General features: G+C 39.4%; 1 protein-coding gene across 1 annotated transcript in view; it reads right to left on the bottom strand.

Moving 5' to 3' along the window:
• Positions 1-12,651, bottom strand: part of LOC137347744 (pituitary tumor-transforming gene 1 protein-interacting protein-like) — a 90,134-nt gene that overhangs the window by 48,580 nt on the left and 28,903 nt on the right. Inside the window, exon 6 of the mRNA XM_068012646.1 lies at positions 3,448-3,494. Coding sequence (XP_067868747.1) covers positions 3,448-3,494 — 47 coding nt within the window. The remainder of the gene's footprint in view (positions 1-3,447; positions 3,495-12,651) is intronic.

A 12,651-nucleotide genomic window follows, 5' to 3' on the forward strand; every position in this document is an offset into this window, starting at 1 on the left:
TTTCCACTTAAAACTGATCCTAACTTGTGATAAAACTGCAGAATGAGTGCCAATTGAAGATACCAGGAGACCTGACTTCTCCAGGTCATAGAAACATAGAAAATAGGAGCAGGAGTAGAATCATACATCACAAAAAGGAGACTGTTGAGCCCAGCATGTCTGTGTTGGGCCTTTGAAAGAGCTATTCAATTAGTCTCACTTTCCAGCTCTTTCACTCCATAGCCTGTAAATTTCACATTTTCAAGTATATATCCAATTCTCTTTTGAAAGTTAACTATTGAATCTGCTTCCATCACAACTACAGGTAGTGTATTCCAGATGGAAGCAACTTCTTGCATAAAACAATTTCTCATCTTCCCTTGGATTTTTTGCTAATTATCTTAAATTAGTGCCCTTTGGTTACTGACCATATAGCCAGTGGAAACAGTTTCCCTATCTACTCTTTCAAAAATTCTCTATTAAATCTCCCCATAACCTTCTCTGCTCTAAGAAGAATCAACATTCTCCAGTCTCTCCACATAATTGAATGCTCTCATCCCAAATACCATTCTGGTAAATCTCCTTTGCACCATCTCCAAGGCCTTGACATCCTTCTTAAAGTGTGGCGCCCAAAACTGGACACAATATTCTAGCTGAGACCTAACTAGTGATTTTTAAAGGTTTAGTATAGTTCCTTGCTTTTGTACTTTATGGCTCTACTTATAAAGCTGAAGTTCCCAAATGCTTTTTTATATAAACAGACGTAGCAACTTGCCCTGCCTTCAAAGATTTAGAAGACACTAGTAATGGTATCAAGCGATATGGAATCAATGGCAAATAAATGGAATTTATGTACAGATCAGCCATGATCTAATTAACTGGTGGAAATAGTCAAGGGCTGAATGGCTTACTCTTGTTCATATGTGGTAGCAAGACCTTCATTCCTCCCTCAACCATCACTACAAACAGATGAACTACTCTTTCATCTTAAATAAAAGCAAAATACTGCGGATGCTGGAAATCTGAAACAAAAACAAGAAATGCTGGATTCACTCAGCAGGTCTGGCAGCATCTGTAGAAAGAGAAGCAGAGTTAACGTTTCGGGTCAGTGACCCTTCTTCGGAACTCCGAAGAAGGGTCACTGACCCGAAACGTTAACTGTACTCTTTCATCTTGTTGCTGCTTGTACTATCTTGCTGTGCACAAGTCGACCGTTGTTTCCCGACGGAAGGAATGAGGTTCTACATACATACAAGGCTTATATTTCGAAATTTTAGAATTTGTCTGTCAAATACAGAACATATCAAAACTACCTCATTACCACTGAAGGTCGAAGTACCAAATTTACATCTATGACAATAAAAGTACAGATATGAGGAACAAATTATCTATACAGTACGAAATGATTTGACCATTATGATCTTGTAACTTTTTTTTTCTCTCCGGGAAATATGTAGTATGTCTTTAAGACAGCAAGGGATCAGTACTGCTTTAAGAACAAGCAGGCCTCAGGAGTTACCAAGAAGGTGCATTCTCCTAGCCTTGGATACAGCCATTAGGAGACTGCAATTCAAAGGATGCATTCTCGTTACCTTTTATACAGCCACTTGGACTGAGCATCGAGAGATACATTTGTTACAATTTAATTTTGAACTGGCTTATAGTGCAAACAGTCTATTCTAACAGGAAACAGAGACAGCTGTGTGTTAGCACCTGAAAGAGGAGCTCTTGGCCCATTTCAAAGGAAGGAAGAGAATTTAGTCTGTTTATTCATTATTCTCTCTCAAAATTAAAAAAAAGTCATGCCAAAACAGAGATCTCTGATAATTTAAACTATAGGAAGGGAAGTTAAACAGTGACAATCTTTTATCCCTCAAAAATTCTGAAGCCAGAATGATTCTATTGAACGTGGTTGCAAGTTGTTTATCTACTGTGGTCATCGATGGAGAAGGAAAGCATCATTTACTGCTGGACTTAGACTACGGACTGTTCTACTGTTGAAGAACCTTTTCCTCCCCATCGGACGGCTGTTAGGACCTCAAGCAACCTTGGACTTTTTCACCTCCACCAGGAGCGTAATTTGCTCTAATTTTTCTATTTTAAATGTTGTTTATATCTTAATAGTGTTTTAAGAATTTAGTTTTTCTAAGTAAACAATTAATTTGTTGATTTAAAGACACCTGAGGTTAGCCTCATTCAGAGGTTAATAGATGGTACAATTTGGCTGGGTCTTTCTTTAATTTGGAAAGTTTAAGATGGTATGTTAAGCTATCTGTTGAAGGACGGGATTGAATTAACAGTGCATTTCTCCCACCACAATCAGAATCTTATATTTTAATTGGGGGCTTTGACTGGGGCGGTTTAATGTTCCACACGAGCCTCCTTCATCTAACCCTTTCAGCATGATCATTTATTCCTTTCTCTCTCATGTACTTATCAAGCTTCCCCTTAAATGCATCTATGCTGTTCATCTCAACCACTCCATGTGATAGCAAGTTTCAAGTTCTAACTGTAGATGCCTCATTCTATTTAGTACCTATAATTTAGAAACATAGAAAATAGGAGGAGTAGGCCATTTGAGCCTGCTCCGCCATTCATTATGATCATGGCTGATCATCCAGCTCAGTAACCTGTTCCTACTTTCCCCCCATACCCTTTGCTCCCTTTAGACCCAAGAGCTATATCTAACTCCTTCTTGAAAACATACAATGTCTTGGCCTCAACTGCTTTCTATGGTAGCGAATTCCACAGGCGCACCACTGTGTGTGAAGAAATTTCTCCTCATCTCAGTCCTGAAAGGTTTACCCCGTATCCTTAGACTATGACCCCTGGTTCTGGACTCCCCCACCATCGGGAACATCCTTCCTGCATCTATCCTGTCAAGTCCTGTTAGAATTTCATAGGTTTCTACGAGATCCCCCCTCACTCTTCTCAACTCCAGCAAATATAATCCTAATCAACTCAATCTCTCCTCATACGTCAGTCCCACCATCCCAGGAATCAGTCTGGTAAACCTTCGCTGCACTTCCTCTATAGCAAGAACATTTTTCCTCAGATAAGGAGACCAAAACTGCACACAATATTCCAGGTGTGGCCTCACCAAGGCCCTGTATAATTGCAGCAAGACAACCCTGCTCCTGTACTCGAATCCTCTCGCTATGAAGGCCAACATACCATTTCTGAAGGACTCTCGCTAGTAATGAAGAATTGCAGCATGCACATGTTGGCAAGGGGAAGCCAAAAAAAAACACAACCTTGGCTGTGCAGTTGCCACCACTTCTTAGTTGGAGCATTATTTCAACCATTATCTTTTGTGTGCAACCTTATCCTAATGAAATGTATCTAAAATATTTAAAATTTGTTTGAAAATATTTCACTTACTAGGACAAACTAATCTATTTGGCAGAACAGATTTTATGTAAAAAGCTATGCATCACTAAATAATAATTCAACGTGACATTGACATACCATATTTCTTGCGAATTTCATCATATCGTGCTTTTCTATCATCCATTCTGAGAAGCAAAAATAAAAATGGTTAGATTTTCAAACTAATAAGGAAAGAGACACAGAAAGAGACAACATTTACCTCAAAGTCAATACTGGCTTGTAGTATGTTTAAAGCAATCATAAACAGTAAATTGAACAGCAATTCAATTGTATCTATTTGCAATGGGATACACTACAACAGAAGCACTATACAAACCCAAGTTACTCCGATGATAATGTGCTAGAATGTATGAAGAATCTATTGGATCATCAGTTCAAAGTACAGTCATGACATTGATGCAGAATGACACAAAAGCAGTTCAATGTGCAGAGAAAAATCTAATGCTGCATCATGGCTTTCTTTGGGTTGTTAACATAATTGACAAAGTTCGCAGATCCTACATCCTGGATAGTGAAGTTGACACATCTTTGTGTATATACAATAATGATACTCCACAAACAATTCTGCATCATGGAAGATGCAATGAACATCTGACTCTGTCCAATGCTTTCAGATTTTATTATTGTACAACATATGTTGTATGTACTGCATAAACTCAATCTTCATATAATTATCACATTGTTTAGATAAAATTGGCATTCTATGTATTGATAAAAGTTTGATTTCTCTTTGTTTTAATTAAATAAAACTAAATGCAACTTGTCACGCAGGCCCCCATCTGCCAAGAATGAGGCACACATTATTTCGCCACATGAACATCAAAACTTAAAATTGCTGCTGGGAAGAAAAGAGAGCCCATCACAAGGAACTGCCAGGCCCCTCGCCAGAAAGACCTTTTTTGCATAGTAACAGACAGTACTTGGAACGGACAAAGGGGCCATTCTCTGCTCCAATTTAATCCACAATGGACTTTTGATTACCAGACGTCGAAGGTGGAGAGACTAGCATTCCAGGTTAACTGCTAAAATGGCAGAATACACAAACAGACGTGGTCAGACCAGTTTAGTCACATGACTAACTGACTGTTGGAGTTTCTTTTTTGAATTTGTACTTGCCACAGGGAATTTGAACTGAGAAAGCTCTTTTCTCCTGGACTGAGAGCACCTCTCTCCTGTTTGCTCCCATCTCTTTCTCACAGAACTGAAGACCCATTGAAGACACATGAACCCCAAAAGAGAAGTCTCCTACAGTGAACATGGTTTAACAAGAATACTGGGCCCCAACGAAAAGTAAGACTACCTACAAAAGGAGTATAGTGAGCTCCAAGCACATTAACAAGAAATTCTTCTGATATTGCCTCAAACCTCTCGACTTCATTTTTTCTTCAGCTCTTTACTATCTCTATTTGCATGTGCGTATCGCGTATGCGTGCTGGCGTGGGGTGCTGCGTGTATCCGGAGGCGTTAACCGAATTAGAGCTCAAGTTTTAATAAATTTCCCATTTCTTCTTTAAACTTAAGGAAACCTGGTTGTGCTCATTTCTTTGCCTTGTAATTGGAAAGCAGTGAACAATTTAAAACCCAGTTACAATAAGACCAGGTGAAGGCTAAAAGGGACCCCTAGACACTTTTCTCACCTGGCCGTAACAAACTATATAACCTATTTAAACATCCTTTAAAGAAATTGCAGAAAATGTGCCTCCAATCCTGTAACAGAATCTCACACGGGTTAGATTAGCTTTTTTTTTTGTCTTCCATTTTTTCTTAAACTTGGTTTTTAGAAATATTTTTCTTCTGTTACCATTGCAGGGCAGTTTAAAAACTTTCAAACGAATTCATGGCAAAAAGCTTGACCATATTGTTACCGACCAGGTGCAAAGGTGTCTGGGGTCTGTTACTATCTTCACCTGGTCTTATTGTAACAGGGTTTAATTTTGAACACACTATGTTTTGAGCTCCCCCTTTTGTGATTCCTTGCTCACAACTTCCCAATTATAAGGCAAAGAAATGAGCACAAACAGAAGAAAGATGACATTTATTAAACCTAAACTTTAAACTTAAACTCTAATACGGCTCATGCCTACGGATATACAACGCACCCACGCTAGCATGCACCCGCGATATAAACATGCTGATACGGACAGAAAAGAGAAGCGATAAGTAGAACAGTTTGAGGAAATATCTTGTTACTGTTTCTCGAGCTCAATGTAGTCTTTGATTGAAGATATGGTTTTGTGTTTTGCTGGGGCCCAGAAGTCTTCTTAAAACCTTGCTCACATAGGAAACCTTTCTCTCTTTGAGTTTCAAGTGTTTTCACAAGATTCAGTTCTGTGGGAAGGAGATGGAAGCAGGCAGACAGCACAGGCTGTAATTCTTGCTTCAGTTCCAGGAGAGATCTCTACTCCATGAGCACACGGCTTTGTCTTTATTCCAATTCCTTTGTTGGGAGTTCAAATTCAAAAAAACTCCCAGGTTGCCAAGCAGGTTAGTCATGCGACTAGCTCCTTATATGGAACAGTCTCTCCTGCGAGGTTTGTGGATTGTACCTTAGCAGTCTCTGGAATGCTACCTCCCCCCACCTTCAATGTCTGGTAATCAAAAGTTCATTGTTGGTTGCATGAGTCAGGGAATGGCCCTTTGTCCCTTGTTCCAACACTGTCGGTTACCATGGAAATGTCTTTCCCGTCAGGGGTTTGCAATTTTAAGTTTTAATGTTCATGTGGCGAAATAATGTGTGCATCAATCTTGGCAGGTGGGGGGTTTGCCTGACAAATTAACCATTATGCCCTTCAACAAACTGAACTGGACTGAAAACAGAACCTGCTTTCAGCCTTTCTAAAATAAACCTGCTGAAATGTGAACAGAGATAGTACAGGCAACAGAGAGACATTAGTATTTGGATTTATGAAGAATAGGCCTTGAGAGTATGGAACTTAGATAAGTTGGAGCATAGTGTTCCAGCAGATTCTACAAATATATTTTTCTGAAAGATTAACTACAAGAGGCTTCATGTGATGGAACATTACTGAAGAAAGCAAAACAAAGATGGGTGGGTTCAAACCCTGTAGTTTAAACAAAAAGTGCAGAATATCTTTGGGTATTGTGATTTTAAGAGGACCTTCATAGGGTTGGTGTGGCCTGTCAATATAGTAACCTAGGTCCATCTCCTGAAAAGAGGATGAACACTTCGCAGATGTTTTCCTGCAGTCAGGAGAGACTGGAAATGCAGTCGTGAAGGACAAACTCAACCGAGCGCTGGAAGGAAAAACCCAACCGAGTGCTGGAGGGAGAATGGATGCAATTAACAGGAGTTGGCAACTTTGGGTAATTGTATGACTAAACTTACTGAAGACATATTTGAGCATTCTCATGCCAGATATTGCAGACACATTTATTTGCTGAGCATACAGTAATGTCGCAGTTTAAAAATATTATTTTCTCTTCTTTCTCAACCTGTTAATTCTATAATCATTTCAAATAAAGCATAATCCCATTAATTAGAAAAACTTTTTGAATGAATCACCAATTTGTTCTCTTGTAATTTGTGTGTCAAAAATGAGCATGTTTTAAAACAAAGAGGCTTACACTGTGCACTAAACAGGAGTTTTCCTGGTCTATTCCCATGTACAACTAAGAGCTTCAAAGAACCAAACCTCAAGATCATTATAAAAACATGGGAAATGGCATGGCTTGGAAAATCTGTCAAATCTTAGGTGAATGATATTAAAAATAGATTTAGAACAATCTTAAATCCAGGAATTTAGAAGCTAAAGTCAGGGAAGACTGAACAAAAGAAATCTTATGCATGACATCCATCAATTTGCAGATACGTTTAGAATCTATATTGTTGAACTTGCCTACAGTTAAATTGATAGCTAGCAGCAATATTGGTAATTAATTCCATGAAGGATGCTAGAACGCACCAGTCATCTTCCAGAATTATGAACACAGAAACAAATGAAAAGGCTAAGATGTTTGCTTCAAAGCAAAAAAAACAGAAAATTCAAGTACACCCAAATAACAGAGAGTGGAACTGGTTGACTGCAAGTGAGAACCACAGAGATATGCAAGATATAGAGGGAGGGCCAAGCACATGTGTGAACAGTGGGGGGGGGGGGGGGGGGGTGGGGAATGTTGGGAGAGACGGGGGGTCCAATTGCTCATATGTGAGAAGGAGGGCAATGCATGAGAGGAGAGTTCAGCATGCACAATAGAGGTGGGGAGTAAAGGAAGTGCAAGAGACAGGGCATATGCGGCGAGAGGGCAGAGTGAGCATGGGAGAGGAGAGGGGAAGAGTTTGATGAATAGTTTGAAACCTACCAAAGGTTTATTTGCACGCTAAGTTTGGGATGTAACAACTACTAAGAAAATGGCAATAGTCAGAGGTATTTAACCTAGACACAGGCCTGGTGGATCTGTAGTCAACAAAGCAGAAGCCCTGAATATAAAATTGGAAAAGCTGGTTGTAAAAATAAAGGGCTGTAAAGGAGATAACAATCAACCACTTAAATTATTGTTTCAAATTATTTATTTTTCTAACAAACCATACAAATCAGAAACTTATGAACGGTTAGGCCCATGTGCACAAATAACATCATTTGGGCTCCTTTCCCCTCAATACCATTGGCAAAGCTGTGCATTTCTGATATGAAATTATCTTAGCCATTGCAAAGAGGATATGCATGCCTATCTTTTACATGCAATGGCCAGAATTATGTCATGTAGGAGCAGGACTTGAGTAGGAGCAGTATTGAGGGAAAGGAAAGGGAAGAATAGAGGGGAGAAGGTGGAACTGCTGCTTTTGGGGTGGAGGAGGAACAAGCATGCTCGCCTGAACTGGCAGGAAGGAGTTGAAAGAGTTCTAGCTTGAACTGGGTTGGAAGGGGAAAAAAAAAGTGCCAGGTTGAGTCGGGGTTGGGGGAAAATGAAGAGTGCTAGCAAGAACAGAAGGGGTGAAAACAAAAAGTATGCAGCTTGAACAGAAAAGATGGCTGAGAGACACTGGTTAAAGATGGAAGAACAACTACCAAGGTAGCTTTCAGGCAAGTAATGCCTCGTTATTCTGTTGAAAACTCAATTTCAGAGGTTTTTGTAAGATTAAATCCCATCACTAGTGAAGTACAACAGTGCTCAAAATTAGCCAGAATGCAACATCCTAATGCAAAAATTCAACTTTTTGTACAAAAGGGACATGACTCACCCCATACCTTCCAGAGAATAAATGCACTTTCAATATTTACTTTTCTCCATCAGCCTTTCATGCACTGATGTTTTTCCCCCCATACCTTAAGTTAATAGCACATGTAACCACTTGTTCTAATTGCCATAAACTTGTAATCAGGGCCATTCTGGAGTTTTCAGTTTATTTTTGAAGCTGTTTAACTTTTGTTAGATTTCTATAGAAATTTAAATTGCATTATAAAATGTTGTTAGGGCAAACTCAACTATAAATATCCTAACTCCTCTACTAGTTAAACACTGAATTACTAACCATCTGCACACCTCTAGTATTTGGAATTAAGTTAACTTTTCCTACATTGCTCAACAGCTAAGAAGAAAAACAGCAAAGGATGCAAATTAGCAAGATGATTCATTGGGATTCTTCCATGGGCAGAGGTGTCCATGGTATCCTCTCTGAAATTAGCTATCCATGTGACTCTAAGTTAGTTGTTGATTCACCCATATGATGAATCAGCAAACAAAATACTTTGACGAGTTCAATTTTCCAGTTCTTCAGCAAAAGGATAATAATTTCTGAAGAAAAAATTTCTAATCATTCTAATACAGTACTAATTAGGAAGTTTCTAGGTCCATGAAACCTCATTAGGAAATCTGTGTAGCATATTACAAGAGAAACAGATCTAGATACATCTAACAACCCAATTAGCTAACCTGTTTTCAATGATTGCTTGCCCAGAGTTTTATCACGAAACACAATTACCAATTTCCCATTACTACAAGCATAAAAGTAGAATACTGCGGATGAAAAGTCATCGATCTGAAATGTTGGGTGAGATTTTAGCTCACTCTAAACCCATGCAGTTGCACGGAGTTAAAATCGGACCCATTAACTCTGTTTCTCCCTCCACAGATGCCACCTCACCTAAGCGTTTTCTAGCATTTTCTGCATTTATTTCTATTTCTACATGTGTTATGTGCTATCTAATTAGGACACTAAGACTTCTTACTTCAGTCTGTTCAGGCCTAAAAGGAGTGAAGCATGTTTTACGATTGCTGAAACCAGCTAAATCAATACTTATTTGGAGTCGACGGGAAATATTATCAAAGCCAAGTCATTAGTGCCTAAACATTTAAAAACTTCTCAGTACACTACATTTTTTTTTGAAGAAAGCTATTAAAAATAACTCTTTTTCCAGATCCTGTCAAGGAAATGATCAAAAAATTCCAAATGTGGCAATTAGCTTCATGCACTTCAAATAAAATTGTAATCTTTTGATTGCCAATTCTATTTTTAAAAATGTTATCTATATTGAGAAACATCACAAGAACAATTTTACAAATGCACATTACCAGTGGGAAGCCTCATCTGCCAACTATGTGCATCAGAAAATTCTGGAAGTGCTACCCACAATTTTCATCCATTACTGTTAATAGATGTAACATTTTGGACAGATTGTGACCATTTTCCTGAAGTGAGCAACTGAGGGGTGGAGAATCAGAATCACAGAATTGTTACAGTGCAGGAGGCAGCCATTCAGCTCATCATGTCCACACTGGCTCTCCAAAAGAGCAATTCACTCAGTTCCATTCCCCTGCCGCCTTCTCCTAACCCTGCACATTCTTCCTTCTCATATAACTGTCGAATTCCTTTTTGAATGCTTCAATTGAACCTGCCTTCAGCACACTCTCAGGCAGTGCATTCCAGACCATAACCACTCGCTGCATGAATTTTTTTTCCTCATGTCACTTTTGCTTCTTACCAAATATTTTAAATCGATTTCTATCCCTTCAAGAGTGGGAACAGTTTCTCTCTATCTACTCTGTCCAGACCCCTCATGATTTTGAATACCTTGATGAAATCATCTCTCAGCATTCTCTTCTCCAAGAAAAACAGTCCTAACTTCTCCAATCTATCTTCACAACTGAAGTTCGCCATCCCTGGAACCATTTTCGTGAATCTTTTCTGCATTCTCTCCAATGCCCTCACACTAACTGAGGCCAAACTAGTGTCTTATACATGTTCAACATAACTTCCTTGCTCTTGTACTCTATGACTCTATTAATAAAGTCCAGGATACTGTATACTTCATTAACCGCTCTTCTAACCTGTCCTGCCACCTTAATGACTTATGCACATATACAACCAGGTCCCTCTACTCCTGCACCCACTTTGGAATTGTACCCTTTATTTTATATTGTCTCTCCATGTTCTTCCTACCAAAATGAATCACTTCACATTTCTCTGCACTGAACTTCATCTGTCACCTGTCTGTCCATTCCACCAACTTGTCTATGTCCTTTTGGAGTTCTACACTATGCTCCTCACAGTTCACAATGCTTCCAAGTTTCGCATCATCTGCAAACTTTGAAATTGTGCCCTGTACACCAAGGTCTAGGTCATTAATATATATCAGGAAAAGCAAGGGTTCCAACAGAGATGCCTGGGGAACTCCACTACAAACCTTCCTCCAGCGCGAAAGACATCCATTAACCACTACTCTTTGTTTCCTATCGCTCAGCCAAGGACAATTTCGTATCCATGTTACTACTGTCTCTTTTATTCCATGAGATTAACCTTGCTCACGAGTCTGTTGTGTGGCACTGCATCCAATGCCTTTTGGAAGTCCATGTACACCACATTACCAGCATTGCCCTCATCAATCCTCTCTGTTACCTCCTCAAAAAACTCCAGAAAGTTAGTTAAACATGATTTTCCCTTCAGAGATCCATGCTGGATTTCCTTAATTACATTCCCCCACCACTGAAGTTAAACTGACTGGCCTGTAGTTGCTGGACTTATCTTTACATCTTTTTTGAACAAGGGTGTAATGTTTGCAATTCTCCAGTCCTCTGGCACCACCCCCAAGTCTAAGGAAGATTGAAAAATTATGGCCAGTGCCTCTGCAATTTCCACCCTGTCAGAGACGGAGAGATTGTCAGAAAGATCGACATGGGGGGCAGAGAGGGGAGAGATTAGAGTTGCAGCTGGGGAGTTCAGAGAAGGGAGGGAGAGATCGGAAAGACAGTGGGGTGAGTGAGCAGGAGGCAGTGGGAGAGGTCAAGTTGGTGGGAGATCATAGCATGGGGGGGGGGGGGCATCCACTAAAACCAGAAATGGCAGGTTCAAGGGGGGTTGGGTTCAGGTTTGAAATGTTAACATTGTAACATCCCTCCCAGCCCAAACCCACCCATTTTGGGGGAGGATTAAAACTCTTACCTCTGTGTCTCAGTGAGGATTCTTCAATCTGATTTGTTAAAGAGACACACTGTTGCTTGTCCTGCTCACATGGCACAGATCCCCTATAGGGGATTTCATGCTCTATGAATCGTAAATTGCCATGCAAAATCCCACAATATGTCTGTGGGCAGCTGTAAACATAATGAACGGCGGGTGCCATTGCTTCGCTGTTGACCACAAAATTTGGGCCATTGTTTTTCCAGTACTTTGAAGCTTTCTAAAAATGCTGCCCCAGTTCAAACAACCTGAATCTGATAATAAGTAATACTCAACTGTCACAGATGGTATGCTGAGAATAAATGTTAAAAGTAATCTTGCACTAATCCAATTATCCTCAACCAATTTGAAAACATTGGATGCAGCCAATGAAAAGGTTATTTTCAAAATGACGATTGACCTTTTAAAGATTTCTTTATTCTTTGGGCTGCAGCAAACATAATGGTAACTAAGTTAACAGGAAAAGCAGAAGGGCAAAGTCCCCAAAAGACATCTTTCATTAGGACATCACAACATTCCTCCTGTAACACTACAACCATACAACATAAACAGTACCTCCCTTGGCATTCAGTTCTCTCCCTCCCCAGCTCTAAGGAAGCTGAATAAGTACTGAAAGAACATTGAGAAACATGTTTTTAAGAAAATACACACACAAAAATCCAGGGGAGAGATGAGACCAAGAAGCCAGCTTGCCTAGACAGTTTACTGCATGAAGAATAACTGAACTTAAAAAAAAAAAGGAAGACTGTAAAGTGTAGTAATTTTAGCAATTTATTACCTCCATACATTGAAATTGATGATTCAGTATTCACAAATGGCCCTTATATAAATAATGGACTCTCAAAAGAAGCCTTAAAGATACATTA

This window comes from Heterodontus francisci, chromosome 2, assembly GCF_036365525.1.
Source record: "Heterodontus francisci isolate sHetFra1 chromosome 2, sHetFra1.hap1, whole genome shotgun sequence".
Lineage (NCBI taxonomy): Eukaryota > Metazoa > Chordata > Chondrichthyes > Heterodontiformes > Heterodontidae > Heterodontus > Heterodontus francisci.